This window comes from Ranitomeya variabilis, chromosome 2, assembly GCF_051348905.1.
Source record: "Ranitomeya variabilis isolate aRanVar5 chromosome 2, aRanVar5.hap1, whole genome shotgun sequence".
NCBI classification, from domain to species: Eukaryota; Metazoa; Chordata; class Amphibia; order Anura; family Dendrobatidae; genus Ranitomeya; species Ranitomeya variabilis.
Window position 1 is genome coordinate 947,353,917 of NC_135233.1, and position 18,063 is coordinate 947,371,979.

An 18,063-nucleotide genomic window follows, 5' to 3' on the forward strand; every position below is an offset into this window, starting at 1 on the left:
TGCCACAAAAGGTGAATGAGCTTGAGGAGCTTAAAGTCGTGCTGTTTGCCTTATATCACACCGCACTTATTGGGCATCATACACTAATAACAATTTGCCCCAATCACTTATTTACCAATGTTCCGATAAGCACATGCCGCCCCATCATATTACTATGCTCAAAATTGTAACAAGAATATGTATTTGGCACACTATTGTATATCAGCATAAAATATTGCAGCATATGTAATAAACTAGAGGGCCAAAAATGATGAATGACATACCAAGACTCCTACTTTATAATGGGCTATATGCCCATCTCTTAGTCCATTGTCAGTAAGGAAGCCTTGTATAATAATGCATACATCCACATTTTTTTACCTGCAAAGAAAATGTGACCACAACACAAATGTGTGCTTCAGTATCATAGATGGGGTTAGATATCCCTTGTTAGCACCAGAACCTGTGTCACTTTCAGTTTAAAGTGATGATATGGTTAGATCTCACCCATTTCCTGAAGAGGCTGTCCCATATTCCTTTAAATTACATGCTCCTTCAAATGCATGCAGCCACTACAGGTATCGCTTACACTCCCCTGATTAATCCGTGAGTGGATGAAACGCGTTGGGAGACGCTATAGGGGCCCATCATCTGTTTCCTGCATTTGCGTAACTGGTTTAAGGGTATAAACATTCAAAGTCTGAAAATTACTAATATATAAAATTCCTAACTAATATATAAAGCTGAATGTGTGTGTGTATGTATGTATGTATGTATGTATGTATGTGTGCATGTCCGGGATTGGCATCAGCACTAAAGCAGCTGCAGCCACAAAATTTTGCACAGTCACACGTACCCTGGAGTGGCAAATATCTTTTTACCATTAAACCAGTTAGTTATACTAATAAACAAACCTGTATTGGTATTTTGAGCTGCCAATGACAGGTCAATAAGCACAATTATAACAAGAAGACCTATATAAAGAATGTGCCAAGCTTACCATTTCAAGAGAAAATATATATTTCATTAAGACTACTGTGGCGCCCCAGGGTCCTGGTCATCACAGTAGCATTGCTTTCCTCATGGGGAGAGTGATGTTACGTTTGGAGGCAAGAAGGGATAACTGTCGCCAGGGAAACACAAGCATGCAACACATTGACACTCCAGGCCACCAGGGGGAGCTTTTGATCCTATTTATTAGGTGACTCCCCATATATAAGGTAGTTTTGGAAGGAAAGGTCAGTTCAGTCCTTGCCAGAAAACAGACTGTATCAGTCTGAGGCAAAAGAGGGTTTACAGAGCTGTGTAGCCGAAGTGCAGCAGCTCCCGGAAAGAGACATACAGAAAGCCGAATATCTTACAGTGAGCGTGAAGGAGAGCAAAGTACAGGAGAGGATACCGGGGGAGACCAGCCATGAGTAGGCTGCCTCCTTCTGAGGTGCAGAGACCGGTAGCCGGAACACCGAGGGTGTAAGGAACTCTACGAGTTACATCAAAGACAGGAAGGACAGCTGAACTTTACATTACCTGTCCGCCTTAATACCCAGGAGACACAGTGACACCTTTAGAGCCCGGGGCGTGCTAGAGTCCCTATAAACAGACTCAAGTCACCAGTCATACGGGTTATGTCCTATCCTATATGGGGGACAGAGAACATCTGTGAGGACCTTATCTGAAGCCTTAGGCAGTAAGGGACTACAACAATACGGCACTAGAGGAAGGCTTTGATTTCCACCTGGATAAGGGGACTCCTAACTTGCCTCCAAGCTGGCCGGACCCTGTCTGCCCTGTGATCTGGTGCCCTGGACTGTGGCTGCCTGAAGTCTTCAGTAAAGGTAAAGAGACTGCAAACCTGTGTCCTTGTTCTTTACTGCGCCATTCACCATCTTCCATCTACACACTGGGAGCCCGGGGGATATACTTCGCCTGTGGGAAGTTATACCATCTAGCTGCCATAACATCTCCCCAGAGGACCCCTTGAAGCAGCGTCGGTCCCCACTGACCGAGTACCACAGGTGGCGTCAAGAACATAAACTTTATTCCCTTTAAAGACCTTTCCCTTTTACATGGGAGCCCTGGGCCACGGACCGGGTCTCTGCCGTGACATCTCCCTGTGAACTCAGGATCCGGTACCGAGTACCCCACGGCCCTGGCGGGGCGACTCACTACATTAACCAGTATCTATCATCTGTCACCTATCACACAGGTCCATGAATGCAACAGTTCACACACTGACCAATCTTATCCTATGCGCTAGTGAAATTGCAGCATGTTTAGTCTGGCCCGATTTATATACCAGACTATTGAACTTAGAGGCTGCCGTCACACTAGCAGTATTTGGTCAGTATTTTACCTCAGTATTTGTAAGCCAAAACCAGGAGTGGAACAATTAGAGGAAAAGTATAATAGAAACATATGCACCACTTCTGCATTTATCACCCACTCCTGGTTTTGGCTTACAAATACTGATGTAAAATACTGACCAAATACTGCTAGTGTGACGACAGCCAAATAGTCGGCAGCTTCTGCACATATCTGCTACGTGAGCGAGCACAAGGACCAGCACACAGACTGCTTTCTTTCTACAATAGAATGCAATGAGTGATAATATTCATGATGCATACATCCAATGTAAGAAATGAACTGGAGGATGACTACTTTTCTCATTTATGGTTTTTGTCTGCATGGTAATTACAGATGAAATGGTAAAATGGTAAATTGCACTCAGATTGCATCCCCTGCATGACATTGACCAATTGTAGGCAGGAGGCGTCATGCAGGGTAAAAAAAGAACACGCCCCAACAAGGTCTGAAGAACATGGATTCTCCTGTGAAATGTAATGATAAGCAGTAGAGATAAGCGAATAAATGTGAGTGGAATTAAATTTTACAAAAATCTGCATTCGCATTTATGATTTTTTGTAATTCGCATCTGCACTATAATGGCAAAATGGCCAATACCAGTCATCATTTTTTTCAATTATAAAAGGAAATCAAAATGTTAAAGACTGAAAAAATCCTTATGCTCATCTCTTTGACCCTTCTTCTCCTAACTGACACCCATCTGGTCCACATCATATCTTTGGATCATCATCGGCAGAAATCCTCAGGCCTATTATGCTAGGCCGCGGCCTCTGGGTTTGATAAGCCCTTAAAGGTTCGGTGTATGTGCCCACTAAGGTCACAGTGCGAGGCCTATCAAACCTGGAAGTCCTGGCCTAGAGTGAGAGGCCCAGGGATTTATAATAGCTGTTTATCATATTCATTGTACTTGTGTAGAGGCTAAACCAGGGTTGACAACCATCCAGAAATTCCAAGACTGTCCGTAAAAGAAGGTAACTTTTTTGCCCTGCCTGTAAAAATAAATTTAAGGCATCTGTGATTTTTTTTTTTTGGAGCTGAAGAAACTTTTACAGATTAAAATGATAATTTCAGTCAAAATACAGTTTACATTGAATGCAGCTGATGTCTTCACATCAAATTTATTGACATGGATCACTTATTGGGTTGATCGAATGGCTTTGGATAAGAGCTTATCCGAATAGCTATAGCGCTTAACGAATAGCTGCATCGGTAACCTGCATACCTGGAGCGCTCCCGATAATCAACGAGCGCCGCAGCTGCATAAGCACTTAGCCAAAGCTATTCGATCAACCCTAATCACTTATAATCATTATTATGGTTTTCCAATGTGTCCACAAAAAATATTGTCTGTCTATGATTTTTTGATAAGCTGGCGGGAAAAAAATAAAAAGTCAAGTTGGCAATGCCGGGCCAAACTATGACAATTTTGTGCATTTATCCAGCTATATGTATAATATTATCATATAGGAGTTGCAGCGTGTAGCAAAAAATAGTATTTTTCTTTCCAACTGGCACATCACATGTACTTCTTCTTTTTTTTTAGTTTTTCCCAACTTGCTGAATGTTATTCCTGCCAGCATGCATGTCAGTGTGGTGATATTCAGTACCGTACTTATTGTGTTTGCTCTGGTGGGGACTGGCTTCTTCATGTTCAACGCCTTCGGAAAACCATACGAATCTCTACATGGTCCAGTGGGATTATATCTCTGGTGCTTCATATCATGTAAGTAATCTTCTTTTCCACGTTCCAGCTATTCAGTGAACAAGTAGGGTACAGAGACCATAGATGTGCAATGTACCATCCTACAATTCTGGATTATGGCAAAGATGGAGATACGTATGTACTAGGGAATAAAGCCTACATTTTATACATTGCATGCCTACAAGGATTGTCACCTGATACTTACTGATGATTTAAATTATTCACATATGCTTTGAGTATAGATGCTAGAAATCTATTATTAATGCACACCTCGTGTGTTAATTTTAGGATGCTAATAAAGCCTCATTCAGATGCCTGTTTTTTGCATATGAGGCATCATTCACACGTTCACGTTTAAAGGGAACCTGTCATGTAAAAAAAAGCTAGTAAACTGCGTTCTGAACCCAAACTGACTTCGCACTGAGAGCCCTGCTACCATGAGGAAATCAACTTCATTCCTCAGGATTTGAGCTTGTGCAGACAACCGTATTATCAAACAAAAATTGGATCACACTTGGACCAATATTATTCTGTGGGGCCATGCACATGTAAGAAATTTTCCCCAGTCAGAAGTTAAAAATCGCTGTATGCCCAAGTTGGATCCAATTCAATTTGGATTGCATCTGAGTGCAGTCCCATTTCCACAGACTGTCAGAATGGAGAAGATGGATAATTTTTTTTCTCCATCTTCTCCTCATCCGAGAGAACATTCTAATCAAACTCTGACCAAAGTATTATCAGAGTGTGATTTGCATAAATGATTCAGTTCTGACTTATGAGAGAATATACAGTCGTCTGCACCTGCCCTTAGTGTCAGCTGTCAGTACCGGGGTACAGTTACAGCCGCTGCTCACTATGCAAACTGTGGTGATTAAGCCGCATCGGCAGCACCCCTCTGACTGAAAGCCCAAGGCTGCCAGGAGGAATAAAGTTCATTTCCTCCCGGCAGCTGGGCACCCAGAGCGACGGCCGCACAGCTTCAGAACACTAGTAACCTGTGTACATTACCTCCTTCCTGACATTTGCAGTATATATAGTTCATGGTCGGGAAGGACTTCCCAACTAGTGCAATACACAGCTCAGGCAAAAATTAAGAGACCACTGCAAAATGTTCAGTTTGTCTTATTTTTCTCTGTATAGGTATATTTTTGAGTAAAATGTAAACTGTTCTTTTATTTTATGTATAAACTTCTGACAACATGTCTCCGAATTTCCAAGCAATAATTTTTGTAATTTTTTTTCTGACAAAGAAAAATGGTCAAAATTAAAAAACAAAAGACAAGGCTTTTAAACCTCAAATAATGCAAAGAAAACAAGTTCATAATCATTTAGAAACAACAATAATAATATTTTAACTCAGGAAGAGTTCAGAAATCAATATTTTGTGGAATAACCATGATTTTTAATCACAGCTTTTATGCGTCTTCTGCGTCACGGCTTGTGATTGGTCGCGTGGCGGTCACATGGGCAGCCGCGACCAATCAGAAGCCGTGACGTCATGGAAGGCCCTGAACGCGCTCATTTTAAGCAAAGAAGGCTGCCGGTTACCAGCGGTAAGGTCCAGGCTGCGTCGGAGAGGTGAGTATATCAATATTTTTTATTTTAATTCTTTATTTTACACATTAATATGGATCCCAGGGCCTGAAGGAGAGTTTCCTCTCCTTCAGACCCTGGGAACCATAGTATCCCATTGCACTGCATTGGGTTTCGTGTTTCGGCCGACCCCGACCCCGACTTTTTTATAGGATTGGCCGATTTCACTCGACCCGACTTTTGAGAAAGTTTCGTGAAACCCGACCCGATCCTATAAAAATAAAAGTCGCTCAACCCTACTTGTGACTATCCATTATCCTCTTGATTACATTCCAGAGGTTTTCAATGGGGTTCAGGTCTGGAGATTGGGCTGCCCATGACAGGATTTTTATGTGGTGGTCTCTTAATTTTTGCCAGAGCTGTATATACATCATGGCGATCTGCCCTTCAATCGGTGACCAAGTGACAACATCATGGGGTCCCGATCATTGCTATGGTGACCCGATGTCATAACGAGATCCTGATCACCAGGCACTGGCAACTTAGTTAGATCATGACTTGCCAATGGCGCTGTGTCCCTCCCAAGTCACGCCATATGGATAAGCAGTACTATACAGCCATCTATTTCTAGATTCAGCAGAAATTGTAGGACACACTTTGGTGCCATTTTTACCTAATTCCTAGTGTGAAAATGTAAAATCTGGGGCAAAAACAAAATTTTGGTGGTAAAAATGTAGTTATTTTTTCTTCGCTGCGCAATGGTATAAAATTTTGTGACATACCCATGGTGTCAATATGATCACTGCACCCCTAGATGAATTCAAAGAGAGGTGTAGTTTGTAAAATGGGGTCTCTTATGGGGGTTCTGCTGTTCTGGCACCTTAGCCTCAAGGGCTCTGCCAATGTGACGTGCAACCCTCAATCCAGTCTAGCAAAATGTCAACTCCAATATGCAGCTTCTTTCCTTCCGTGCCTCAAAAGTAGTTTTTGACCACATGTGGGGTACCGGCATACTCATTAGAAATAGAACAACACATTTTGGGGTCCATTTTCTCCTGCTATACTTGTGAAAATTAAAAAATGGGGCTAAAATAACATTTTTGTATGAAAAATTTGATTTTTATATTTTCATGGCTCTACGTTATAAGCTTCTATGAAGCAGATGGGGATTCAAGATGCTCACTACACATCTAGATACATTTGAGGTTTCTACCTTCCAAAATTGTGTCCTTTGTTGGGGTTTTCCACTGTTTAAGCACATCAGGGGCTCTCGAAAAGAGACATGACACCGTCAGACCATTCCATCAAAGTCTGCATTACATAACGTCACTTCTTCTTTTCTGACCCCTTCCGTGAGCCTAAACAGGAGTTTACCCCACATATGGGTTATCGGCGTACTCAGGAGAAATTGCACAACAAATTTTGGGGTCTATTTTCTCCTGCTATCCTTGTAAGAATAAAAAAAAATTGGGACTAAATAATATATTTGTGGGACAAATTTGATTTTTTTCAAGGTGGGGGTTCAAGGTGCTCACCACTAGTGTTGAGCGATACCGTCCGATACTTGAAAGTATCGGTATCGGAAAGTATCGGCCGATACCGGCAAAATATCGGATCCAATCCGATACCGATACCCGATACCAATACAAGTCAATGGGACTCATGTATCGGACGGTATTCCTGATGGTTCCCAGGGTCTGAAGGAGAGGAAACTCTCCTTCAGGCCCTGGGAACCATATAAATGTGTAAAAGAAAGAATTAAAATAAAAAATATCGCTATACTCACCTGTCCGACGCAGCCGGGACTTCAGCGAGGGAACCGGCAGCGTTGTTTGTTTAAAATTCGCGCTATTACTTGGTTACGTGAATTCCCGGCTTGTGATTGGTCAGGTCGGCCATGTTGCCGGGACGCGGACCAATCACAGCAAGCCGTGACGAAATTACGTCACGGCTTGCTGTGATTGGTCCGCGTCCCGGCAATATGGCCGCCCTGACCAATCACAAGCCGTGACGTCACGGGAGGCTGGACACGCGCTCATTTTAAAATGGGCGCGTGTCCAGCCTCCCGTGACGTCACGGCTTGTGATTGGTTGCGCCGCGGTCAACCAATCACAAGCCGGGAGGCTGGACGCGCTCATTTTAAAATGGGCGCGTGTCCAGCCTCCCGTGACGTCACGGCTTGTGATTGGTTGCGCCGCGGTCAACCAATCACAAGCCGGGAGGCTGGACGCGCTCATTTTAAAATGGGCGCGTGTCCAGCCTCCCGTGACGTCACGGCTTGTGATTGGTTGCGCCGCGGTCAACCAATCACAAGCCGGGAGGCTGGACGCGCTCATTTTAAAATGGGCGCGTGTCCAGCCTCCCGTGACGTCACGGCTTGTGATTGGTCAGGGCGGCCATATTGCCGGGACGCAGACCAATCACAGCAAGCCGTGACGTAATTTCGTCACGGCTTGCTGTGATTGGTCCGCGTCCCGGCAACGTGGCCGACCTGACCAATCACAAGCCGGGAATTCACGTAACCAAGTAATAGCGCGAATTTTAAACAAACAACGCTGCCGGTTCCCTCGCTGAAGTCCCGGCTGCGTCGGAGAGGTGAGTATAGCGATATTTTTTATTTTAATTCTCTCTTTTACACATTTTAACATTAATGTTGTTGCGATACCCGATACCCGATACCACAAGAGTATCGGAATCCCGGTATCGGAATTCCGATACAGCAAGTATCGGCCGATACCCGATACTTGCAGCATCGGAATGCTCAACACTACTCACCACACATCTCACTTGTGGGGGTGTCCACTGCTTAGGCACATCAGAGGCTCTCCAAACACAACATGCCATCTTCTAATTATTCCAGGAAATATTTCATTCAAAAAGTCAAATGGTGTTCCTTCCATTCCGAGCCCTGCCGCGTGCCTAAAAAGTGTTTTTCCCCCACATATGGGGTATCAGCATGCTCAAGAGAAATTGCATAACAAATTTTGGAGTCCATTGTCTTCTGTTAGCCTTACAAAAATAAAAAAAATGGGTCTAAAGTAAAATTTATTTTTCTTTTTTTCCTTCCACATTCCAAAAATTCCTGTGACGCACATAAAGGGTTAATAAACTACTTGGGTGTGATTTTGAGCACCTTGAGGGGTGCAGTTTTTAGAATGGTGTCACTTTTGGGGATTTTCTGTCATATAAGACCCTCAAAGTCACTTTAAACCTGATGTGGTCCCTAAAAAAATAGTTTTGTAAATTTTGTTGGAAAAATGAGAAATCGCTGGTCAACTGTTAGGCCTTATAACTTCCTAACAAAAAAAATTATGTTTCCAAAATTGTGCTGATGTAAAGTTGACATGTGGGAAATGTTATTAATTAGCTATTTTATGTGATATAGCTCTATTATTTAAACGCATAGAGATTAAAAGTTTAAAAGATGCTACATTTTCAAAATTTTTGCTAAATTTCCTTTTTTAACAAATAAATGCAAGTCATTATTGAAGAAATTTTACAACTATCATAAAGTACAATATGTCACGAAAAAACACAATCTCAAAATCAGTAGCATCCGCTGAGTTATTACCATATAAAGTGACACTGGTCAGAATTGTAAAATTTGGCCCCGTCATGAAGGTGACAACAGGCTTCAGAAAGAAGGGGTTAATGACAAAGCCTCATTTTTTAAAATCTGACCAGTGTCACTTTATGTGGTAATACCTCAGGAACACTTCAATGGATCCCAGTGATTCTGAGAATGTTTTCACATGATATACTGTACTTCATGATAGTGGTAAAAATCTGTTCGACGTGACTTGCGCTTATTTGTGAAAATATCAGAAATTTGGTGAAAATTTTGAAAATGTCACAATTTTCAAACTTGTAATTCTTATGCCCTTAAACCGGACAGTTATGCCACACAAAATAGTTAATAAATAACATTGTCTACTTTACATCACCACAATTTTTGAAACATAATGTATTGTTTGCTACCAAGTTAGAAGGGTTAAAAGTTGATCAGCAATTTCTCATTTTTCCAACAAAATTTATAAAACCATTTTTTTCAGGTACCCCATCACATTTGAAGTAACTTTAGGGGACCGATATGACAGAAAATACCCAAATGTGACATTATTTTAAAAACTGCACTCCTCAAAGTCCTAAAAACCACATTCAAGAAGTTTATTAACCCTTCAGGTGCTTCACATGAATTAATGCAATGTGGAAGGAAAAAATTAACATTTTACTTTTTTTCACAAAAACTTTACCTTAGCCACCAATTTATTGTTTTCATAAGGGTAATATTAAAAAATGGACTTCAAAATGTGTTGTGCAGTTTCTCCTGAGTACGGGAATAACCAATATGTGGGGGAAAACTACTGTTTGGGCTCATGGCAGTGAAGTTGGGCTGTGGAGATGGTAAGCCAAACCTCTGACTACTCAATTTCCCTGAGTCTTAACTCCGTCGCAGACTCCACGACTCTGACTCCCACTCCACAGCACTGCCTCACTACTGTAAAGTGCAGCACAAATTAATCACAACTAAAAGCCTAGATCCTTAGATAATGAATAGAACAGACATTTATAGGACATTTCATAACGTTCCCAAATTCTTATGAAAAAATTTACAGCACATACTTCATTGAACTACTCTACCCAATTTATTATATATTTTAGGAGTTCAAGTCGGTCCAATTTATACTGACTCCGACTCCATCAAAATGAACACTGACTCAAACTCCACGACTCCAACTCCCCAGCCCTGATGGCAGAGCTTGGAAGGAGCACAGTTTGACTTTTTGAACTCAAAAATGTCTGGAATCCATGTCGCGTTTGGAGAGCCCCTTGTGCCTAAACAGTGGAAATCCCCCACAAGTGACCTCAGTTTGGAAATTAGACCTCTCAAGGAATATTTCTAGATGTATTGTGAGCACGTTGAACCCCCAAGTTTATAATGTAGAGCCACAAAACAAAAAAATCCAATTTTTCCCACAAAAATGTTCTTTTAACCCCAATTTTTTTATATTCATAAGGGTTTCAGGAGAAAATGGAGTTAAAATTTTGCAATTTCTGCTAAGTATGCTGATGCACCATATGTGGAGGAAAACTACTGTTTGGGCACATGGCAGGTTCAGAATGGAAGGATAACTGTTTGACTTTTTGAATTAAAAAATGGCTGGAATTTTGAGAGGACCCTATGTAGCATTTGGAGAGCCCATGATGAAACCTCCCACAAGTGACCCCATTACAGAAACTAGACCCCTCAAGGAATGTAGTTAGATGCATGGTGAGCACCTTGAACCCCCAGGTATTTCACAGAGGTTTATAACGCTGAGCTGTGAAAATAATAAAATCATATTTTCATCACAAAAATGTTATTTTATCCACAAATTTTGCATTTTCATAAGGGTAACCAAAGAAATTGCACCATAAAATTTGTTGTGAAATTTCTCCTGAGTACGCCGATACCCAATATGTGGGAGAAAAGTATTGTGTAGGCACACGGTTGGGCTCGGAAGGGAAGGAGCGACATTTGACTTTTTGAATGTAAAATTTCCTGAAATTACCAGATGTCATGTCCCATTTGGAGAGCCCCTGATGTGCCTAAACAGTGGAAACCTCCAAACAAGTGACCCCATTTTGAAAACTAAACCCCTCAAGGAACATATTTAGATGTGTGGTGAGCACCTTGAACCCCCAGGTGCTTCACAGAAGTTTATAACGTAGAGACATGAAAATTAAAAAAATCAAATTTTTCCCACAAAAATGTTCTTTCAACTCCAAATTTCTTTGTTTTCACAAATGTAACAGAAGAAAATACATTGTGCAATTATTTCTGCAATTTCTCCTGAGTACGCAATTACCCCATATGTAGTAAGAAAAAAAAACTACTCTTGAGGCACAATGCAAAGCTCAGAAGGGTATACGCACCATATTGAAGTTCAGATTTTACTGCACTTGTTTGAGGGTGCTATGTCACCTTGGCAGATCCCCTGAGATGCCAGAACAGCAGACCCCCCATACGCGACCCAATTTTACAAACTACACCTCTCTCAATTACCTCACCTAGAGTGCAGTGAGCATGTTGACACCACATGTGCCTCACAGAAATTTATGCCATGGGGCAGTGACAAAAGAATAATTACATTTTTACTGATAAAATATTTTTTTTAGCTCCAAACTTTTTTTTATAAGGGCAAATAGGAAAAATGGAACTCTCGGTTTGTTGTGCAATTTCTTCTGATTGCACCAATACCCTACATATAATCAGAAACTACTTTTCAGGCACAGTGTAAAGCTCAATAGAGATAACTCATAGAAAGAGAAAACATGTTAAATACAATATAAATATATCAAAATAATATAAAACATTCTGGTATAAATATGGACTCAATAGGACAACTCGTCATGAAATACATGCACAAAAAGAAAAAATGACATTGAATAGTCCAAAATAATAAAAAAGGTGTCAAATTTTATTATAATTATACCCCTGCCAAACGTGTGGGTGCTAAATGTGGTTTATGCACACTGTGGGGCTCAGAAGAGTGGGGGGCATGATTTGGGAGCTCTGAATTCGCTGTATTTCTTTTGAGGGGCGTGAAACCATAGTGCTTTTCTAGAACCTTTGTGCTACCAGTTACGTAGAAGCCGATATATTTCTATTAACAGATGACGGACCTGAGTGGGGATTTGCTTTTTTATGGACTGAGTTGAAGCTTTTTTGGGAACATTTTGCATAACGTTTTGGATCACATTTATCCTGCGCGCTACGCTGAGTTGTTACATCAGGGTTTCCATCTAAATCTCAAATTCAAACCAGATCTCACAGTTTGCACTGACGAGGGGCAGTACCCCGAAACACAGTCTCTGCAAATTGAGATTCTGGTTTTGGATTTTATCCTCAGTCATGTGACAAGGCTCATTAAAGGGTCGACATTGACTTGTAGGATTGCTACTTCCTATAGGTGTCACTACAGTCTAGTCCTCTTCGTCTCTGAAGAGACAATTTGCATATTTCCCAGAGGAGCATTGCAGCTTAAAAGTTTCCCCATCTCGGCATGCTTAGCATGTCAATCTCCGCAAGAAGAAACGTTACCCCTTGGATCCTCATATAAATCTCCAAGTGAATAGTGTTGAAGTTTGTAAAGGAGAAAAATGTGGCGCTATCTAAGTGTAGTAAGATATAATTAATTGAGAAGGTAAGTATCTACAGGAATTTGCTCACCCATTTGAAGTATGGATGTATTTGCAAGAGACTGCTGCCAACCTGGAGAGAATGGATTTTTTTTCCAAAAGGTTTTTTTCCCCTCTTTTTTAAAGAACAGAAGGTCATTTATTGGGATACATTGTAGTCTTTAGATGGGAATTTAATTAGATTGACATGTTTCTTTCAAATAGGTTCATTATTATCAATATTGGTTTTTTATACATTTTATATGCCATGTTTTTATATATATTTAAAAGAACAACATAGGATGAATTACTCCACCAATTCCACTTTTGTCTTCCCTCCCTCTCTCACACCGGGAAAGAGCTATATAAGAAGGATCATATTAATTTTCTCCATACACCCGAAGAAGGCTGCAAACAGCCAAAACGCGTTGTGTATATATAGTTTATATCAGTTTGAATACAATTTTACCTACAAGCAACCTGAAATTTCTGCACCTTGATTTCTCTCAGTGGCAAAAAGAGCGCCATTCCCTGGGCCTCCTGTATGGCATAAATCTCTGAATGACATGATTCAGATGAAACACCCCCCAGATCCATTCACTATAATGATGCAGCTAAGTTATTCTGGACTCTGTCTGGCCTCAGTTCAGCAGTGTCCTTTTCTGAGGTGAACAAAACTGTGGCTGACGGCACTTTTATGAAAACCTAAAAAGACGGACACTGCCAGATCACATGTCAGACAGCGTCCACAGTGCCTCAATCTGCCTCATAATAGGGAATCTTCCACGAGGGGTTCTGCCTGAATCATGTATTTCAGAGATTTATGAAACAAAAAACCTTAAAAAATAACTTTTAATCAATTTATCTAAAAGTCCAATACCACATTTATTTCTTAAAAAGGAGCTGGTACAGGGTCTTGAATTGGTAATTCTGTGGAGATTATCCACTGGGATAGAACACCATAATTAGCGTACGGTATTTATTTGAAGCTAATAAATCAATAATACAAATAGGAAGAGACTAGGGAGGTAAAATGTGCGTTACCCTACATACAGTATATCCCTACCTAGCAGCGGAGGTTGTCACCCTGGGTAACGATTTGGCACCCCGCTCCACGTCAACTGACTCTCCCTGGCCCTTACCAGGACTTCTGTGCAAAGCCAACACCAAACACCTAAATAAAGTGCTATATTGCAAAAAAACGTGTTTGTCTAATACTTGGTTCCTATTATATACTGAGCTGTGCGGCAATGAGGCTCAATATTTTGGAGGAATAATGATGATCAAATATATATATAACTTTCATAAGCCTTAATATCAGGGCTGGTGCTGACTACAAGTCTCTTCAATGTTTCCTGGTCTTGCTGATCACAGGGAGATAAGGCGACAATGATGAGTCTTGTAGTTAGCACTGTTCCCAGGCAGTGGATACTGACTACAAGTCTCATCAGCGTCGCTTGGTCTCGCTGATCTCAGGGAAAGTAGGCGACAATTATGAGTTTAATTCAGCACCCGGCCCCTGGGAACAGTGATAACTGCACTGCTTTTCCCAGACATCGGAGCATGCCACCAGAGGTTTTCATTCTGGTACATGGTCACACTGATGTCACACGGATGTCATTTGTGTGGCCTCAGTGTGCAAGTGTGCATGCATTTAGTCTGTGATATGTGGAAAAAAATGGACATGTCTACGGGCTTTCACATGGACACATGGTCCGTGTGGAAAACCTGACATGTGCGCACCACTATTGAATACAGTGGGTGTGCGTGTGTCCGTATTTGTGGTCCTTAAGAACGGACGAGTGACAAAGACCTAAGAGTGTTTCTGGTATTTTGGCTGCATTTCCAGGTGAAATGGGATGAAGTTTAAAAGGTATCACAATTAGGAATTCAAATGTTGGCAAGTATGCTTTTTCCTGGGGTTTCCAATCCCAAAAATATTCCATCCAAAATACTGAAACATATTTTATGGTGCTATTCACATCAGGTTTTTTTTTCCTGCTGACTGATGGTCCACATAAAAAAAAATGGAGACATGTCCACTTTAGTCTGATTTGCAGACCAAACTTGCCCATTCATGTAAAAGGATACATAAAAAAAAGCTTTTCACTAGTTATTAGGGCTTGTTCAGATGTTGTGTTTACATTACCAGTAAAGTGAATAAAGTTTCTGAAATCTCATCAACATGCTGTTGACTTTTTCCTTGCAGATTGTTTTGTTTTTATAAATCTGCACCTTTTCAATCCTTTCAGGGGTTGTTAGCGCTTTCAGCCATTTAAATGAATGGGGAAAAAACGCATCAGAAACGTACTGTATATAAAAATTGTAAAAATACACATATTTAATATGGTCTTTTAGCTGCAACACTCTGGTATTTGGTGCCGAAAATCTTCTGTAAATACTCACATTAGAAATTTGGGAAATCTGCATCAGTTCTTTCCTGCAGATGAGAATAATGGATGTCGCACAGATTATAAAAACGGATACATGGGCCACAATCTCTTAAAAATGGAATTTTGCACATGGATGACAAATGGTCCTTTTTTGCAAAAAAAAAATAAAATGATTTCTGAATTCAGTCTAAGAAGAAACTTTGTGTATGTAGAGCATGATACCACTTCAAGTGTGAGTACTAACACAGTACTATCCTACAGTACCGCACATTCATATATGTCCATGTGCTTGTATTACAGGTTCCTGTGGCTGTCTTGTCCTGATCCTCTTCTCCTCGGAAGTGAAGATGCACAATCTATCAGAGAAAATAGCTAATTACAAAGCAGATGGTTTTTTATTTAAGACTCAGACAGAATACTTTGAGAAATCGTTTTGGATTGTCCTGGTTTGCACTCTGATACATTTTTCAAACATTTTTCTAATTCGATTAGCTGGTTTTAATTTTCCTTTCTCAAAATCAAAGGACCTAGATACAAGTTCTGGAGCAATTGATCTGATGTACTGAGATTAGCGTCACACAAGAAGCAGAGAACATTGATAGACAAATGAAGCAGAACGGTTCTGGTCCCTGCTGCCATTTTAAAGCCTCATCTTCAGACTTTCCAGATCAGCAGAGCTTTTAAAGTGAATGCATAAAGCATTGTGGTGGACATGGATTATACAGTGTTATGGAAAAATAAGGAATTTTACAGAATTGCGATGAAAAATTGTACAAACATTAATATCTTGCATAAAAAATATTATGAGAATAATAGAGAAAATAATAACTTTGGAGGGAACACTTTAAACTACGCAAGGCAAGACTTTTAAAGGAAACATCTATTAGGTTCACAAGCCTAGGTTAAACAAGTGAGCACTAAGAGATTGGCACAACAAAGTTAATGTGCAAAGGGGTGTCCCATAAACATCATCTATCCACATGATGGATGATAAATGTGTGATATTTTGGACTACCAACCTTTGGGACCATCGTGGACAAAGTGTAAATGGAGTTGTTGCGTGCAATACTGACACTACATTCACTGTCTATGGGAGTGGTTGTCACATATGTCACTACCGCTGTCATAGACTGGTAGAGGTGAATGAAAATACCTCTTCATTTATACATGGAACTTTAGGACCCCTTGTGATCATTGAGGTCTCAGCAGGCAGACCCCAAACGCTCATATCTTTATGAATTATCTTGAGGGATACATAAAGGACAAAAATCTCAGACAGGACATACTGCACAAGTTGCACAAAGATATTGGCTGAAGGGTAAAATAATCAAGAATCAGATATAATCTCGTTTGTAGGTAAAAAAATGAACATGCTTAATATTTCTATGAAAACTTAGCGGAGCTTCTGATATTATAATTTTTGCATTAAGTATACTTAAAGGGGCTGTCCGGTCCAAATCAATACATCTGCAGTCACTCTGTGTGACTGCAGACTTATGAATCCCCCCAGGGCACGCACTGTGTGGTGCGAGGATTCGCTGGTTTCTGAGCCAGGACCGGAGGGTATGTATGCGTTATACATATTCCTGGCCACAGCCTGACTAGTGGGCATGACCTCACTCCATACACTTGTATGCAGCAAGGTCACGCCCACTGGATGGGCTCTGGCCTGGGAATATGTATAACTCATACATACCCTCCGGTCCTGGCTCAGAAACCAGCGAATCCTCGCACCACACAGTGCGTGCCCTGGGGGGATTCATAAGTCTGCAGTCACACAGAGTGACTGCAGATGTATCGCTTTGGACTGGACAATGACTTTAAAGACAGTGTTGACCCAAGACTTAAAGATGGATGTATATTAGTGAAGTTAGATAATATAATATAGCCAAGCTTAAGTTTGCTAAAGGGTTTGTCTCCCAAAGCCATACTTTTTATATAGATACAGGGACAGGGCTCGGCTCACCACTAAGTCATCATCTACTCTATTCCCAGCAATCACCTGTTATTGCTGTGGAAAGCCATGATAACTAAGGTTATTGCATTAGAAATGTATTATTAAATGTGCCCATTCAAGTAAATGCCTAATGACCAATGGTGTAATAAATGGGTTCCTCATGTGCACCGGAACGAGAGGAACAAAAATGGATATAATATCAGATCTTTAAAAACTGTTAATATGTCAGTACATAGAAATAACTATTGAACTCTGGCTATCACTGTAACTTGTAGTTCCCCAATAAGTCCATATTGATGTGAAGCTATAAGGTCCTGCATCCCATACACAACTGGACACTGAAACTATCGCTTGTCATTTGTACTAACAACGCCTCTGGACATATTTCATGACAAGTGTAAATCCACTTTTAGCATTTCTTGCTGATGATAATGATGGTGCCAAATATTTGGTGATAAGCATGCTAATATAATTGCATAATGCTTTTATTAGATTACATCATAATTTATTAATAAAGTCAATAAATATTTCATCATACTATTTCATGGCAATTTAGAATTTTGTATGTAATTATTTTGTGATTTAGTGCACCCTTCTAGGAAAAACAGCTACAGCTCTTTGAATACAGAATTAGATCCCCAAATTGAACCTCATGTTCTCTACTGCCCAACTGCTACCTCTGCGCCCACTATAGCTGTGCCCATGTACAGTGTAAATACAGTAGGTGCAGAAAGTATTCAGACCCTTTAAATTTTCCACTGTTTGCTTCATTGCAGCCATTTGGTAAATTCAAAAAAGTTCATTTTTTTCTCATTAATGTACACTCTGCACCCCATCTTGACTGAAAAAAAAACAGAAATGTAGAAATTTTTGCATATTTATTAAAAAAGAAAAACTGAAATATCACATGGTCATAAGTATTCAGACTCTTTGCTCAGTATTGAGTAGCAGCACCCTTTTGAGCTAGCACAGCC

General features: G+C 40.5%; 1 protein-coding gene across 1 annotated transcript in view; it reads left to right on the top strand.

Annotated features, from left to right (window-relative positions):
* The window catches only part of CLRN1 (clarin 1), a 49,869-nt gene extending 33,088 nt beyond the window's left edge, over positions 1 to 16,781 (top strand). The window contains exons 2-3 of the mRNA XM_077292948.1: positions 3,887 to 4,066; positions 15,433 to 16,781. Of these exons, the coding sequence (XP_077149063.1) occupies positions 3,887 to 4,066; positions 15,433 to 15,698 (446 nt within the window). The 3' untranslated portion in view covers positions 15,699 to 16,781. The remainder of the gene's footprint in view (positions 1 to 3,886; positions 4,067 to 15,432) is intronic.
* The last annotated feature ends 1,282 nt before the right edge of the window (positions 16,782 to 18,063 follow it).